We start from the raw sequence: 17628 nt of genomic DNA, 5'->3' as shown, positions 1-17628 counted from the left end.
GTGGAGCAATTGGTGGAATGGAGATTGGCAGGGGAAACCGAAGTGCTCGGAGAAAACCTGCCCCAGCGCCACTTTGTCCACTACAAACCCCACATGACCAGACCCGGGCTCGAACCCGGACCGCCGTGGTGGAAAGGCGGCGACTAACCGCCTGAGCTATGGCGCGACCTAGAGTAGCCGATACCAAAAAAGAAAAAACATCAAAAGAAACTACGTGGTTTTAGTCCGCAAGCGAACTATACCGATCGAGCGACCGCCGCTTGTCGGCGAAGTTAGTGCCAATTTAAGCGGATAGAGGGTGTCACGTTGTCAGCGCAACGAATCCCCATGGCCGTTAATTTCGGTTTTCTAGACCGGAGCCGCCATTTCCTTGAAATAGCTCCTCAGTTATCATGACGAGGCTGAGTGGACCCCGTTCCAGACACACTACTTCTCAGGAAAAATCTGGTAGCACCGGCAATCGAACCCGGACCTCTGGATCTGTAGCCAGGAACTCTAACCCCTGGACCACAGAGGCGGTTCTAGAGTAGCCGATAGTTTTCATAAACTGTGAAAATACATGCAAGTGCTGTAACGCAGTTTTTAGACCAGCAGATCCTTTCCGGAAGCGACATGGCTCTGTGGTAGCATTAATATAGACTTTCCTTTTCAGATTGGAGAGACGTTATAAGCCCGACCACGCGAGCTTAAGCCTATGCAAACGGACGAAACCCGGGTGACCAGATGTTCATATCCGCAGTCCGCTAATGCAGAACGAATCCGCGCAACAAGTCCCTTTTATGCCCGACATACTTACAGTCCCTGAGAATAACATGACGGGGAGATGCTAGTGTTTACATTAAAAAATTCTGTAAGTTTTCCTGACAAATTTCGAAAGATTTTCAGAGTGTAATTACAAAAGAAGCCAATCACAGTGGCGGCGCGATCTAAGGCATGAACTCTCTTCGCCTGCTCAAACAATGTGGTCATGGGTTCGAATCCCACTCGAGGCATGGATGTCTGTGTGCGTTTATTCTGTGCTTGTGTTTTTCTTTATGTCGGTAGAGGCCTTGCGACGGGCTGATCTCCAGTCCAAGGAGTCTTGCCGACTGTGTATAAATTAAGAAAATGAAAAAGGGCCCAAGGCCCAACAAAGAGCCTCTACAGCCACAATATAAATATAAATTACAAAAGAAACGGATGCGTATTTATACAATAATATTTCCGCGTTAAGTAATATATTTAATTAAAAATGTATGGCTGGTAACGTCTATACAAATTAATTTCAGGGGGTTTTCCTTAGTACCTCCGGTACAAATAATGAGAAAGCATTATAAACGAAATTGCACCTTTTCGATCCCTGTCTCTTTTTCATAACTTATAGTGAGTTGTTTTACTACGCTTTCAGTTCTTCCTACCCCAGTAGACGCTTCTTAACCTCAGCAGTTGGTATAGTGTGGTTAAGTAGCAAATGCTTGCTGCAAATGGCGAATGCGTTTAGAGATCGCGCAGTAACCAGCGCACTTGTTGATGAATGTTCTGCCCTCGTCGTCTCGAAGTGCAGATCTTCAGGGATATCAAATAATTTACATTTTAAATGAAAGATTAAAATTGCGCCTACTACAAAGGATAACATGCCTTCCTTCAAGCGAAACGTCAATATAACCTTCATGGATTAGGCACTAGCAGTAGCTACTGCTCTCTGCATTCCAAGCCATTCACCTGCTCTGAAGGTGGAGGCGATACGTTCCTCCGAAACGTCGGCCAAAACGAAGAATACACGGTGCCTAAACCCAGAAGACGACTTTCTTCATAGTCATCGCCGCGAAAACCTCAAAACTTAACATAAATTTTAAAATGTTTAACACAATCGCACACCTTTAAATGACTGTCGCAATTAGTTTAATTTTACACACTTTTAAGTATAGACCGGACTGTAATACCGATAAAACTGGTCCCTTTCAACTGGATGTGTTTAGTCTCGTCTCCCTTCCGAGTCATTATGATGCATTCTTGAAATATGGGAAATATATATATATATCCCCCCCCCCTTGGCACTACAGCCCCAGTGGGCCTAGGCCTACCTCCATGAACTTTTCCGTTCACTTCGGTTTTTCTAGATATTACACATTCGGTAGGACTCCTTGGGCGGGTGATTAGCTCGTCGCAAGGCCTCTACCTGTACACACACATACAAACATCCATGCCCTGAGTGGGATTCGAACCCACGATCCCGGTTTCCAAGCGAGCGAAGACAGTACATGCCTTAGACCACTCGGCTACCGTGACCGGCCATTCATCTATTAATATCAACTATTTCCAATATGGTGACGAAATTTATGACCAGGTACTCCATATGTAGGCTTGTTTCTTGGAAGACTTATCTGTATAGCTTCTGTCTTGTTATTTTCTATGTTTTAATTCCTTCCGATGGAAGTTGAACAAATCACAATCGTGGATTTGGGGTACTAACACCGGTGACAAGGAAGAGGCATTATCTTCTGGCATGTAATGTCATGTAGCCCAGTAATTCACGGATGTTTCGAAGAAACGTACTAACTCTGTTCTCAGGATCTGCTGTGCCCCCCCCCAATTCTCGCTGAATTATCATTTGGCTTACTCTTCGACCCTGAAGATGGAGGCAGTATGTTTCTCCGAAATTTCGGTTAACTACCAGATTACATGGAGTCACAGAGTATTTTTCAAGTCATAATCTAAAGACTGAATATCTTGGTCGAGGGGCTAGCATGCGTTCTTCATGTCTGAGAGGCCCCATGTTCACATCTCGGTGCAGAGACTAGTTTTTCATGGCTTTACTCAGCCACTCCAAGCAAATTCCAGGATATATGATATAACTCCGTCCTAAGTGCAAACTATATTTATAGGTCTTTCGTTTTGTGCCTCTCTATACACTACATGTTTCGGCCCCAAACGGCCATCATCAGGTGTATACACTCACGTATCTGTTACACTGCACTTATTTATAACATTTAAAATTTAAAAACATAGGTCTTCCTGATTGTTCCTTTCGTTGTTATTACCAAAATCTACTTTGTTGATATCTTTGTTATTTACACGCGTCAATTTTGATTTCTCTGAATTAGCACTTATAAAATCTTCGGTTCTAATTTTAAATCCTTTAAAATTGTTTTCTCTAAATTTTAAAATTTAAAATTGACAGGGTTATTCGCCCTATGTCTATAGTGCTACAGCGGCTTCTTCTTGTTTCTAGTACTGTACAGGTGCTATTCTGTGTGGTCTCCCCATGTGTGTGCCGCTGCTTATCTTTACTACGTGTGTAGTATATATATCATATATCGTATAAATTGCAACAGGATGCTTAAATATAATATTCCAGGATATATCTTATGTTAGGTCACCACTGTTTTCTTCTGCATCATTTGCAATTAATTATTCATTAATCAGCCTTTTATTCAGTGCTATAGTGTGAGATTCTGACAGAGTTGTTGATTAAAGTAAGATTAACGGTCCCAAGTTCCAGACAGACCTTTCATTTTAATGTAACAATTCATGCGTCTGTTGAGATGCTTATAAGCAGCATAATGCAGTTCACCCTATAACCAGCTCATTTTAATATTACTCTCCCATCTGTGGAAAGCTTCAGGATACGGGAGACAAATAAGGGCAGAGGATCACAACCTAGTCTAAAATTCCTATGAGACATACTAAGAATTACAAGCCAGTCAAGGTGAGGGATATTCTTGCCTCTGAATAAGGAGGAAGATGCTGGCTTATGAAGATAACACAATGAATATGAAATAGAACTTGAATAATTTTTATTACGGAAACAATATTGGTTTCATTTCTCATACAATTTTATGTACCACAAACACATACAATACAGAAAAAAATTGTAATACAGTATTTCAGTTGCCAGTAACAGAAGTACATTACAGCCAATATTACAAGCTACAATTACAATATAGCATGGTGAAATTTGCTGCAATGAGCTAACTACGTGTTACACAAAAATAAGGCCAATAAATATACAGTCATTAAACATGCAAAGTGTGAATGTTGGAAAAATTTTCTTGGACAACAGATGTATGCAGTTACAAAACCAAATTATGTTGGGTCACATACATCATGTTAGCCAAGCTGACTATAGATGTCTATAGATTACTCTTTGAGTAAAAAATTCATGAGCATTGTTTACTACAGCAAACACTAACTTGATACAATTAAGAATATTTGAGCCCTTGACAGTGAAAGTATCTCATAAAATTCATACCTCCAACATTAAATTTAAGTGAAAGCATGTTACGTGCATATGAACACGCTACATCTGAACAAGTTTGCATTTCCTGTGATTTGAGGTTCTCACGGTGGTGAATATTACACAAGAGGAACACAAACGAAAATAAGTTAGTTTTTTAAACACAGTCACAATAATATTAAGTAATTTATTTTAGGACATACAATCTAAATTTCAAAATAAAGTTGTATTGCCTATATAAGTCCATTTTATGACTTCCCTGAACATATTTTCAGTAGCACTTCTAATTCGGACTTTCACTACTTTGGACAAGGGTTCAGTCCCTATTAGTCTGAATTAGTGAGGTCTTACCATACTGTCTTCTGTGAGACATGGTGACAAGTAGTCAGATAGGGAGGTACAAATGTTTCAAAAGAACTTCCTGCCTCCATCTTGAGGTTACAGTAAAAGCCATGAGAGAAGAGAAGTCTATAGGTACACAAAAGACTGGTGCTGCAAACAGGCTAAAGGGAGACAGTGCACCCACTCACATTCCCCGATTCCTTTCCTTTCCTTTCTTTCCTACACCTGCCCCCTCGTCTTCCATCCTGAAGATGATGGAAGCTGCAGGTTACTTTGAAAAGCTAGTACCTTTCCACCACAAACATGGCGTCACATCCGAAGAGATAGTAATTTGCATTTCCTGTTTGGAACAGCATGTCCTCATATTTTACTTATTATAATTCAATCTATTTATGTACTGTAGTCTGTCATTATTCTGAAGTACAACTTGTAGGCTGACAGAAACCTGTAAAATGGCTAATCCATTTTGTTGCAACTGTAGAATTAAACCTACATAGGACGCCAAAAGACTTTCTCTCAATATAAAAAGTTTCAGCGCTCTCAAGTCGTTTTAATGGCTTAACATCATACTAAAGACTTAAATTGGAATACTACTTGTTTGCATTTACTAATCAAATTCACCAAGTAAATTCTTGCATAAATCTTACCTGTAAAATTAAAAAATTAAGTATGAAACATGGAAAGAGTAACATGTCACCACATACTACTGAACTATTACTATTTGTATTGTATATATGCTACATTCTTATATTTTCTCCAATTAAACATGGGTGACATATTCTGATCATTGTGCAATAATTTTATCTGCTCAGCAATTACAAACCTGAGTTAAGTACGATGTTTTGGAGACTGTTCTGTTCATGATATTTTGATGTTTAACTCAAATTTGCCAGGGGAAGAAGATTTTAGTGCATTCATTCACCATGAAAGCTTCAAATGATACAGTCACATTCAATTATTTTAAGAACGATGATCATAAACTTCTTATATATACATTATCTTAAAATTAACTATGTCAAAAAAATGTTACATTATTTGGCCCATACACTACATATTTAAAAACTTCATAATTGTTTACAAGTTGCAAATTTACAATTTATCACAGATTTTTTTTTTCCACTTAATAATCACTATGATATTGTGAAAGGAAAGAACCCACACATTGTTTCCATCTAAACTGGTATAAGTTATTTCCCCAATTGTCTGACCCTCAACAAAACCTGAACATCTTATAAATCTGAGAAGATTCACAGTATTTCAGAAGGATATAATGGAAACATAATGAAAACCAGTGACGAGTTAAATGAGGGAATGAAGAAATAGATTATACACTCACAGGAGAGCAATTAGTTTCTGGTAGGGTTCTAAAAGCAGGGAAAAATGAAAAAATTAAGAAGTCTATTAAGAACAAAGTGGATAATTTTCAGTCCAGTGTGACATACAAGTATACAACACTTCAGTCTTTATTCACCTTACATGTTTCGATTCAAAAGAATCATCCTCAGAGGTGCACCACTACGATCAGGAAACACTGTCACATAGGATGTTTTAATAATATGCACTTAAGCTATGGATAATGCTCACTATATAAATTTTGTTATTATCATGGTTGGTTTTGATGTTTGTCTTAGGCATTCACGATGACGCTTCTTGAAGTGTAGATTTACGTATGGTGCTGTTTCTTTTAAGCATATTTGCTGGGTATTCTGTTCGGGATTTTCCAATGCACGCAATATGATGTTCGCTTTTCCATACGGTGGCCTCCCAATGTATTAAAATTTTCTTTTGTATGTAAAAAATTAGTTATTATGTTAAAATATCGTGAGCCAACATTGGGTCATGTTGTTTTCCTCCTGACGGTGGGAGATGTCTTTTATTTCTCTTGATTTTATGTTCTTATTATTAGTCGTGTAGTTTACATGCGTGTTGTGTACAAACAACACAGCACGCGCGTAAACTACACGACTAATAATAAGAATATATAATCAAGAGAAATAAACGACATCTCCCACCATCAGGAGGAAAACAACATGACCCAATGTTGGCTCACGATATTTTAACATAATAACTAATTTTTTACATACAAAAGAAAATTTTAATACAGTTTTTAATACATTGGGAGGCCACCATATGGAAAAGCAAACATCATATCGCGTGCAGTGGAAAATCCCGAACAGAATATCCAGAAAATACGCTTAAAAGAAACAGCACCATACGAAAATCTACACTTCAAGAAGCGTCATCGTGAATGCCTAAGATAAACATCAAAACTAACTGTGATAATAACAAAATTTATATAGTGAGCATTATTCATAGCTTAAGTGCATATTATTAAAACATCTTATGTGACAGTGTTTCTTGATCGTAGTGGTGCACCTCTGAGGATGATTCTTTTGAATCGAAACATGTAAGGTGAATAAAGACTGAAGTGTTGTAAACTTGTATGTCACACTGCCTGAAAATTATCCACTTTGTAATTAACAGTGTGATGGACCAGAATGCGACAAATCAAATAAGTCTATTAAGTACAACAATCTTCTTACATTTCAAATTTTTGTGTATTAAAATACAGGGAGATAAAGTTCTTAAATACATACTATATTAGCAAGTTAATTAAACATATTTCATGACATGGTTAGTTTTAAACTCATTAATCAGGAGTCATATAAAATTTATGAGTACATAGCCTACCAAGTTTGTATTGAAACTGATGACCCCTTAAAACTGTGTGTGTTCATTCAAGATTGAACTCAGCAAAACCTGCCAATATGTAAATGAGAAATATTGGTCAACTTTCAAAACAAAATGATTCCACACATTTTGCATCCTTCTGTATACTTCTTTATAAAAAAAAACACAGGGAGTTCTCTAATACCATTTCATGTAGCTAGTATTTCACCATTCACTGGAATCAAACTGGAGAATTATGGAATTCTATCTAAGTAATAAATATATGACTTAATTTTATGGGAGATAAAACCAATATGATGCCTACAGTATAAAATAAAAAAGTAGACATTTAATTCCATTATGCACACATTAAGAGGTTTAACTGACCTTATACCTACACAAAATAATCCAACAACATAAGTCTGCCACACATGGCACTAATTTTCTTCAACGTTCTTTCAGAAAATATAATATATATGTATCCATATCCTCTAAAAAAATTCATTTCATCCAAGAGCACATTCTAACAAACATGAAAACTGGTAGCTGCAGCATACCATTAATATGTGAAACCAGTAATTCTGTACATTGATCGTCAGGGATCATGCAGTGTAACTTTGCCCAGGCCTGTGTCCTGGAAGCTGGGATATTACTCGCTCTAGATTAAAGAGTATCTTTCCTAATCTGAGACATAAGAGACAGAATTAAGCTGTAGGAATAATTACTCAGTTATGAAGAAAGCATTAACATTGTTTTAAATATCAAGCCAATGAAGTAGGATGCCATTCATTTTGCAGTGGCAAGTGATGCCATAGCCCTGATGAGTGCTGCATTCTCTTCACTAAGTCTATCTTTCTCTCGAGACATTTCTCTTTGAAGTTGATAGATACGAGCTTCTAGTGCAAATATTTTATTATCCCGATCCTCGAGAAGAGATAGAAGACGTCGATTTTCTTCTTGAGCTCGCTCTAACAACTGAAATGATTCCAAATAGAGTTATCAGTAAATAACTTGTTAACCACTTCAGAAGTGGCTTTATAATGTTACTGAAACTCTGGCTAATTCCACCATTGACAGAACAACTGAAGAGAATGACTGCGTGTATATTTCTATTATGTCATGAACATATTAACACAGTTACTAACTGATAAGGAAGTGGCCTCCTTAGTCTAGAGGTAACGTTCCCACCTCATGACTCGTAGTACGCGGGTTCAAATATCCGGCGGAGGTCGTCGAATTTTTAAGGGCAGAAAAAGTCAGGGAACAAGTCCTCCGGGAGGGACTTTAAGCCGTGGGTCCCGTGTCGTAGCTTTACGGCACGTAAAAGAACCTCATATCTCCTAAGGAGGTCACTGAGCCAAATTAACGGACGTTTCCCGCCCAACAGCAGTCTCTAATACCTCTGGTAGATGAGGGAAGCATTATAGATACCTCTCAGCTAGTAGAGCCGGTCTCGCTGGCTGGGCGGGACTGATGGTAAGCATCAGTACCGGTAGGATATAGAGACTGGTAGAAATCATAGAGGGAAGCACAATGGACCAATACAGGTCTCAGTGCATGGGGAAACCCACCCTCTCCAATAACTAACTAACTAAATGATAAGGAGGTAGTGTCAAAGGGCAAAGTGCCTGTCCTTGCCAAAAATCAAACTCTGATCATGCATCCCATAGTCAGTCACTTACTGTAACTTGAAACCAGTGAATCACACCAGGACTAACCTCATCTGGATTGTCCCCAGTGGGTGTACCAGGGCGTGGCCGACAAGGAGCCTCAGCTACATGCATCAAGCTGCTTACTGTTGAATCCGACTGATTTAGACTGTCGAACTCTTGGTTGTCCTCATCATCAGCTTCCAGATCAGATGGGCTATGGGGGGGAGAGAAGATTGATACACTAGCTTTAGTGAATTTGGGTTAGTCACAGCAATGACTACGAACAGTATTATTTTAGGACATGACACCACGTAGTCTGGTGGAAGTTCACCTGTGTTTTGGAGGAATATACTGACTCCATCTTCAGGGCTCAAGATTAAGCTAAGCAAGAAGCAACTGGCAAGTAGAGTGCAAGCAAGCAGTACCATTTACAAGAATATTTTAGTAGAAGAGCTCCATAGACATATTTAATATTGAGAGAATCATCAGCCCTGAGGTTTTCAAGCCCTTATTCTTGTATGAGAAAGGTTAAGAGGGAAGGATGATTCAAACATAATCAAATTCACAAAAGCAAAAGATACACGGAGATACTTAAATGTTCTGCCCACATACCCTGGCTATGAAACAAAATGCCTCTGAGCTCTACCAACACTGTCATAAATAATCAAGCTTATTTACCTCTTGTTCCTCCTTTGTGGGTATGTTTTGTGAGGTAACCGTTCCTAAACAAACCCAAACATAAGGGAAAATTAGACTGTATAACCTTCAAATCATATAACAACAGCAATTATCAACTAAAGTGCTTTCAATTTCTCATTTAAATATGGTGTAAAAGTATGAGACACAGGAGTCATTTTCAGTTACTGTTGCCATGTCATTACAAATGTACAAGTTTCCTTCCTATCCATGTTTTGGTGCTTCTTATGTGTATGCATAAGCTGAACTGCTTATTAATTCAATGTCTCTCTTCAACTGTCTCATTTCTAAAGTTCTGAATCACACTTTGATACTGATGACACTTACTGATATTTACCAATGGAACATGAATTCTACCTACATTAGCCAATCTGGAGCTGGGATAGTGCAGTTGGTATAGTGACTGACTACGGGCTGGACAGTCTAGGGGTTGGAGTGCGAGTCTCAGGAGGGACAAGATTTTTCATTTCTCCTTCTCGCCCAGACCGATTCTGAGGCCCACCCAGGCTCCTCTCCAATGGGTACCAGAGGCTCTTTCCCAGGAGGTAAAGCAGCCAGGGCGTGAAGCTGACCACTCACTTCCAACTAGTGCCAAGGCAAGAATATGTGGATCTATACATCCACTCCTGGCTTCTTGGTGAATACCTCATACATAAGTCAATTATAACTGCCACCTTGACTTTCCTACCTGCCTTAGATATTCATACTTCAGCAAATTTGTAGTAACAGAATAACAGCAAGATATGCATCAGTTAAGAATGCACATACAGTGTGAATCCAAAACAATAAGTTTCATTAATTTACAGATTTCGCATACATGGAGCAAGCTATGGTCTCCAGACATAAAATGAAATATTAACTGTTTTAGTGTGCTTATTTAGCGGAAGTCTGTTTTGGTATGTAGTTCCAAAAGTTCACAGTCCCTTAGATCAATGCGACCAGTCACCGGTGTTACAAGCGTTTCACCATTTGCATTTTTTTTTTAATTCACTTAGTGGGGGGTGGAGTCCAACGGGGTCCACTCGGCAAAGTGGCCACTGATTGGCCTACTGTAGCCTGCCCAAGGTGATTATGATGGAGAATTTGGTGGAATGAAGATTGGCAGGGGAAACTGAAGTACTCAGAGAAAACCCACCCAAGCGCCACTTTGTCCACTACAAATCCTATTTGACCAGACCCGGGATCGAACCCGGGTCGCCACGGTGGGAAGCCAGCGACTAACTGCTTGAACTATGGCGTGGCCTACCATTTGCATTTACCCTGACAGCTACAGTTCCTTTAAGACTGAAACATCAACTGCCACAGGAGTGAAACATAACTAATTGCACCAAGCTCTGCTCTTTCATGTTACCTCTCCTGGCTCACGATCCAGCAGCTGTTCATTATGTTGTGTGTTTCGGCGTGTTTCCGCTGTCTGAGTCTCATCCTCATCCTCCCCTGTGCTCCCTCCGGTAGACTGAACAAACACAGCAGTTTGTTTAAGATGACTGTACAATGAACTTTGGAGGGGAAATTCCCTGCATAAATCCTATTGCTGTTATGCACACACAAGACAACTCAGCCATGCATGGTTAGGAGAGGGATAACAGCAGTGGATCAGCCACATAAAGCAGCAAAGGGGGTTTCCAAGAACAGTGCCTTGTCTACTGATACAGTTTAAGATCAATTAATTAATTTTATGTGAAAAACATAGTTAATATAAATACCTTGTGAAAATATTCAAGTGAAATTACTGGCTTCTATTGTGTTATTTTGCAATGTATCTGAGAGATCAGCAGAATTTTTATCTTGTTAGTAATGCCACAACTCTCTATTTTGCATAGTGTGTGAGAAGTTTCTAGTAGACCCTACCTCTGTAGAGGGAAGGTGTACTACTCCAGTGCTACGTCGTTTCTCTCGCAATTTCCTGCGATCACGTTGCTGCTGTTTTCCTTTGTTCATATGATTGGCTCTGAAATATGAGATGTGTATTTAAGGTTACAAACAGCATACTGCATTGAAACCTCAGTTACCATAACTTAAGCTGTTCTCAGGGTGTGTAAGATGGGAAATAGCTGTGTGATCTCAGTTCATGACAATATAGACTGTAAAGGTGATTACCAGTTTCTAGGATGTGATGCCATACAGTCTGGTAGAGAAGTATCTATGTTCCTCTGAAGTGTTGGTACTGTCTAACAAACTACTAATGTAACAAACCAGAATAGTGTAACTTTCATACTCACTGCTGTATGAACCTCAAATGTCACAATAACTGTGATTCTCCTCATAAACACATTAATTTTACAATCCTAATAATGTGAGATATATGAATTTAAAGCTCCATGTTATCTGATACAATCCATTCTCAACTTCCATAATCACTCTAGGTTCAAAATATTTCCCTACCTCTCCATTTTCAAATTCTTGCATCAACCAATGCTGTTTACTCACATCAGAAATCACATCTATAAATGATACAAAAAAGTATAATTGTCGTACATAATATTTATAATTCCAAGTCTAATTTAATATAACACAGAGAACAGTATCCAACAGATCTGCTATGTAAGTGTTTATACCATTATTTGAAGATAACGAAACTCACTTGTACTTAATATCTTGCAGCATATGAGAAAACACAAAAGACACAAAATGGGCATGATCAAATTTATAGGCCTACAAATAAGGAGAGAAAATGGCAGGACACAAAGAACCATGCACTAGTTTTCAACATACGCTCCTTTTCATAGTTCATTTGTAATTCCTGTTCATAACTTTTAACATGGCAAAACATCATCTGGCACAGCAGTCAAAAGTTAAAACAAAGTAATGGAAAGCATTCAACCAATCTTATAGAGAGAAAAGAGAGACACATGAAGTAAGGTGAAAGTACTAGCAGACATTACTGACCAGTGGGTCAGGCTATGAATGCTGCTTAAGGTGGGGTTCAGACACATTTCTGTATTCATTCTTACCACCTTTAGAAGCAGTATTTCCTGAAATTTTCAAGTCTGTTGACATTTACAATGACTGATATCAGAGAGGTTCTAGGTTTGAATGTAAAACCAGAGATCAAAGAAGTTGGCTCATGCTCTAATGGTTGTGACTTGTATTGGGAAATGGACAGTTTGAATATGGACTGGAACAACAAGTATCCTGACTGACATTGTTTGTGGACTTCTTCACCCCCTTCAGAAAAAAATTCCAGTATAGTACATCAAATTAGGGCACGATCACTTCCTTTCATACCGTTTCAATTCATCGTTCACTAATCATCCTACCATTTGGCACTCTGACAGTGTCACTAAGTTAGAAAAACAATTAAATCAACCAAGTGCCCTGTGATCTTGACTTGAGCTTTTTGTAGCTACCTTCAGTCCTTCTACTTGGATGCTGGGATAATCTCTTAAATCAGGCAATGACTGTTCCCATCCATATCCTCAATGCATATCATTCACAATCATTTTCTCATTAAACTACTAAATAAATCAATAAGCAAACTGTGACATTAGTAATAAAGTATACCCATGTCACATGCATCCAGTGTAACTGGCTCCATGGAGCTGAGCCCTTCTTGAGAAGCCACCAGTCTGCATGAAGCATGTATGTAATAACACATAATGCATTCTGTCCTCACTATACCAAGTTCATCATGGAAGTTGGGTTAGCTGTGTATGTTTATTTACAATGAAATGTTGAAGTTCAAGCTATATGAGTACTACTGATACTGTGAAGTGTGCAATCACATACATGCACTTCTTCAGGGAGATGGGTTGGCTATGTTAACCAAGGGACTGCTGGTTACAAACTAGTAAAAACGTATCTTTTTTTAAGATATTTGAGTGCAGAATTAAAAAGTCTGAATGTGGACTATAAACTACTGCTACGCTCAATTCCAGGTGCGGCGAGTTACTTTTCAAGTAACTACTAACCTGTTGACATGTTCAGTCAGAGGTTGTCTGACAGTAACACACCTGTTGACTCGTTTCTCCTTGGCTCGACTGAGGGGCTTGGGGCTAGCATCATGCTCTGCTGGGAAATTGCCACTGATGTTAAGGGACTCAGAAGTTTTCATATCACCACCTCCTCCTCCATCATCGAAGTCACCACCGCCCGGATCTTTACATAAAGCAAATTTGAATACAATTTTGAATTAACACACATTTCAAAATTACATACAGTGTCTTTTGTGATATGATACTGTATAGTATGCAGATACATATCAGTCTCTTGGAGGAACCTGCTGCCTCCATCTTCAGGGTAGAAGAGTAAGACCTTGGAAAACGCCCTCTTCAAACCCTAATATTCTTTATTCTGTTAGCCTTACTTCTATTGCTCTATCAGAATCTGGTTCCAGTCCTCACTCTCCCTGTATCGATACCATTTTCTCCATACTTGGCTTATTTGTCTACCTTGAAGATGGAGGCAGTAGGTTCCCCCACAACATTGGTATCTATGTATCAGACCATATGACATCACATCCCAGAAAACAGTGATATTCAAAGTCATTGGTGTGGGAACCTCAAATCTCACAATTAGTTTCATCCTTAAAATGACAATGTCAGAATATGGTGCACTTAATGTTTCTCCATATAATTCATTCATTCTCACTTTCCTTCAGGTAATTATGAAGAAATAAGTCTGCACAGTCCATTCTTAAATATCAAAGATGACATCAGTGAAAATGTTGTCTCTATCCTAGATTATAAATCACCGACATACTTTTATTTTAATAGGTGCAAGTGAGTGTGAATAAAAAAAAAGTAAAATAAATTAATTTGAGGCAACTTATATTTCAATTAATTAAGTTTCTGGATAGGCAACTTGGCATGACCCAATAGGAAGTCCAGACCAATATTTATCTGTTTCGGGCAGTTCAGACTATACTACATGTATGGTTCTTGAATATATCCATTTATCTTCAACAAAAAGTGGAAACATACCACAAAGTTCCTGTTGAACATATATATATATATCAAGTGACATTATTACACAATACAGTAGAACTTGGTTATAACGTCATCAAAGGGACCTAAAAATAGTGTCGTTATAAACGAATGTCGTTGTAACCGAAATGGGCACTTCCACAGTAGCCTTATGTTAGTCACGTAAAAATCTACCAAAAACCGAGTTAAAATGTTGCATTTTTTAGTGAAATACGTAGTTAAGTACAGACTAACGTAACATTAATGTGGAATTGCCCAAATGTGTAATATCAAAGACATATTACAGCGCTTTTCACTGACAATACACACCGCACTAATACTGTATATTAAAGGTAGGCCTACTCACCAAATTACAGTAGATTACATCAATTGTTGTGCCTTACTGTACCTAGATACGAGTACAGTAATCAGTTATCTTCATCTGTTTCCTGTTACTTGCCCAATACACACTTTCTAAATTACATTCAATGTCCATCTCAGAGAAATTCAGGAATGAAAATGACGTTACATACGAGGTTGATGCATTTGTGCATGTCGTACTAAGCAAGGTATAAAAACAGTTGCTTTACGAGGAATTAGTTCGTACCATTGAATATTTGATGCAATAGACAAGGTGTCGTAGAAACCGATGTTGCTATAACCAAGTTTTACTGTATTTATCATATCTGACTGTGTATTTAAACAAGCCTTACTTTGCAGTACAACCATAATATTATTTTAACTTCACAAATAATAAGGACCATTACAGTATTACTATTAAATGACATATGAACTTTACAGAATATTATGCTCACATCTTTCAACTGTCACTTTTAAATTAAAAAAATGTACTGAAATGGTCAGGAAAGCAAAATTTCAAAGTTGTGTCTAATATGTACAATGCTGATTGTCAAATACAGTTGTCACATTGAATTATTTCAGTTACAAACCAATTCTAGCAGGAGGATTCACTGTTCGTGCACGAGCAGTTCGGATTCGAGATCGTCGAGATGAGAGTTCAAAATCATTTTCCAGATCCTCTTGACTTACAGAGCTGGATGCCATTTTCCTGCAAGGTGTAACAGTCAAAGACAGAACACTAATTCTATCTTGTTTGGAAACACTTGCAATAAGGATAACTTAAAAAAACAATCAATTACACAACGACTAATGCTCTTTATTTCCTAGTTCAAAAGTGACAAAAAATATATGATGTTGATTTCACCTGGAAATTAAATAACTTGCTTTTACATACCATGGCTGTTTATAATTTTCATAGATTAGTACTGAAATCACTCCTGAAGTCTCACCACAGGAAAGGTAACATCAGATAGGTGACTGCCTGTTGGTGTGATACGAACAACTATGATAGAAGCTAAGAAGGCCCAACAGGAACCCCTGAAAGCAATGCCTAGTGGGGTTCCAATGAAGATATGATGGGCCCAGCAAACCAACAATGCATGTCAATAATGCTTGAAAATGACAGTCTGTGGTAAGAAAGAGAGACTGGAGAATTCTCATCCTTTCACCTGTATAAAACATAAATGATGGTAGAATAAAAAGAAGATGAAAAGTACTGAATGGCCATACAAAAATGTCATACAGGAACCACAAACTTGGAACAGAAAATGAGCTGTAACATTTTAAGTACAAGCAGAAATGTTATCTTTTTAAAGTTGATGAGGGTCTCACAAGAACAGGTAAAAGTACGAGTGATATCAATCCAGATTTGACAACACATTCGGCAGAAGAAGAAATAACTTGTGAACATAAGTGGACTGACAAATTGGAAATAATGAATGACAAAAGGATACCAAACAATGTGATGAATAATTTTAATTTCATGCATCCTGCCGTGTTAAAACATATACAACCTCTTTATGTGACCGTCACAACACAGCAAATATAGAACTTCAAGGACAATGCTCAGTATAGTTCTGCTACATGTTTTGGCCACGAGTGGCCATCATTAGGCAAACACACTTCAACAAACGTACACCATTGAACTGTAGTACGTAAAATTTGATACAATGTTATAAATCATTTAAGTTAATTAGTACAAGAATCCAAACGGAGAAGGATTACTCTTAAGTGCAGGTTGGAAGAGGCTTTTATCCTAATCTTGAAAAAATTGTAATTGTAAATTTAATGTTAGGTGTTTAATTTTAATAGTGGGAAATTCCACTGAAATTCAATGGGGAATACCTTCTTCCAAATCTCCAACCTTCACTTCCTTTCTTCTGTTCATACCTTTATCTCATTTGAATGAAGTTACAGTTTTATCCTTCAGATGGCAGAGTTTCAAACACAGAGCTGCCACCTGTGTAAGGGCAAAAACTACTGTCATGAGAATGACATATCAGTCAGACAACACGCATGCATAGTAATTAACTGTCTCCTGTTTTATATTATATAAGTGTGTCACACACACTTCTATTATTTAAAAATATTACAGACTCCCCACACTTCTCTCCTGTCAGCCAGAGCTACAGTAACAATGGATTTGATGGGAGCTTCCTAAGCAAGGATTGGGTGATATGGCATAATGATGTACGACACAAGTTAAATAAAATACGAATAAAAATAACCAGTCGACCAGACAGCTGACCTGCTTCAGAACTCCACTTTTCTTATCAAAGGTTTTCAGATAAGTGTGTTTCTGATCTACTAGATTTTTTTGAGAAATTCTAGAACAAAATTAGGGGGAGACACAGAATTACATCCATAGTTGTATGCATCTCCCAGTGTACCAGAAGCTGACATAGTGTAGTTGGTATAGTGACTGGCTACAGGCTGGATGACTGAGGAGTCGGAGTTCAAGTCCTGGTAGGGTCAAAAAATTTCTCTTCTCCACATCATACAGACCAGCTCTGGGGTCCACCCAATCTCCTATCCAATGGGTACCGGGGGCTCTTTCCCTGGAGATAAAGCGGCCGGGGCGTGAAGCTGACCACTCACCTCCAGCTAGTGCCAAGACCAAGAAAATGTGGATCTATACATCCACTCCAACATATGCCTTCATGGCATGGTGCTTAATTAGTTAAGCACAGGCCCAAGTTTACCTTACCTTACCAGTGTACCTTCCCCTGTCACCAGACTACACTGCATCATGTCATCAACACTAATGTACCAAACAGACTGGTGCAGA

The 17628-nt window shown here is 38.3% G+C and overlaps 1 protein-coding gene across 3 annotated transcripts in view; it reads right to left on the bottom strand.

The window, feature by feature from the left end:
- Positions 1-6987: 6987 nt before the first annotated feature.
- Positions 6988-17628, bottom strand: part of LOC111867923 (PRKC apoptosis WT1 regulator protein) — a 12152-nt gene continuing 1511 nt past the window's right edge. Inside the window, exons 2-9 of one of the 3 annotated variants that reach the window (XM_023858151.2) lie at positions 16686-16800; positions 15431-15549; positions 13488-13674; positions 11428-11527; positions 10928-11032; positions 9559-9602; positions 8947-9094; positions 6988-8203 (exon numbers count right to left, since the gene is read on the bottom strand). In XM_023858151.2, the coding sequence (XP_023713919.1) occupies positions 8015-8203; positions 8947-9094; positions 9559-9602; positions 10928-11032; positions 11428-11527; positions 13488-13674; positions 15431-15545 (888 nt within the window). In that variant the 5' untranslated portion in view covers positions 15546-15549; positions 16686-16800 and the 3' untranslated portion in view covers positions 6988-8014. The remainder of the gene's footprint in view (positions 8204-8946; positions 9095-9558; positions 9603-10927; positions 11033-11427; positions 11528-13487; positions 13675-15430; positions 15550-16685; positions 16801-17628) is intronic. The other 2 variants (XM_023858150.2, XM_023858152.2) reach the window with 2 other exon arrangements.

This window comes from Cryptotermes secundus, unplaced genomic scaffold (genome assembly GCF_002891405.2).
Source record: "Cryptotermes secundus unplaced genomic scaffold, Csec_1.0 scaffold218, whole genome shotgun sequence".
Lineage (NCBI taxonomy): Eukaryota > Metazoa > Arthropoda > Insecta > Blattodea > Kalotermitidae > Cryptotermes > Cryptotermes secundus.
Note: the sequence above shows the minus strand (reverse complement) of the source record. Positions and strands in the feature narration are given on the sequence as shown.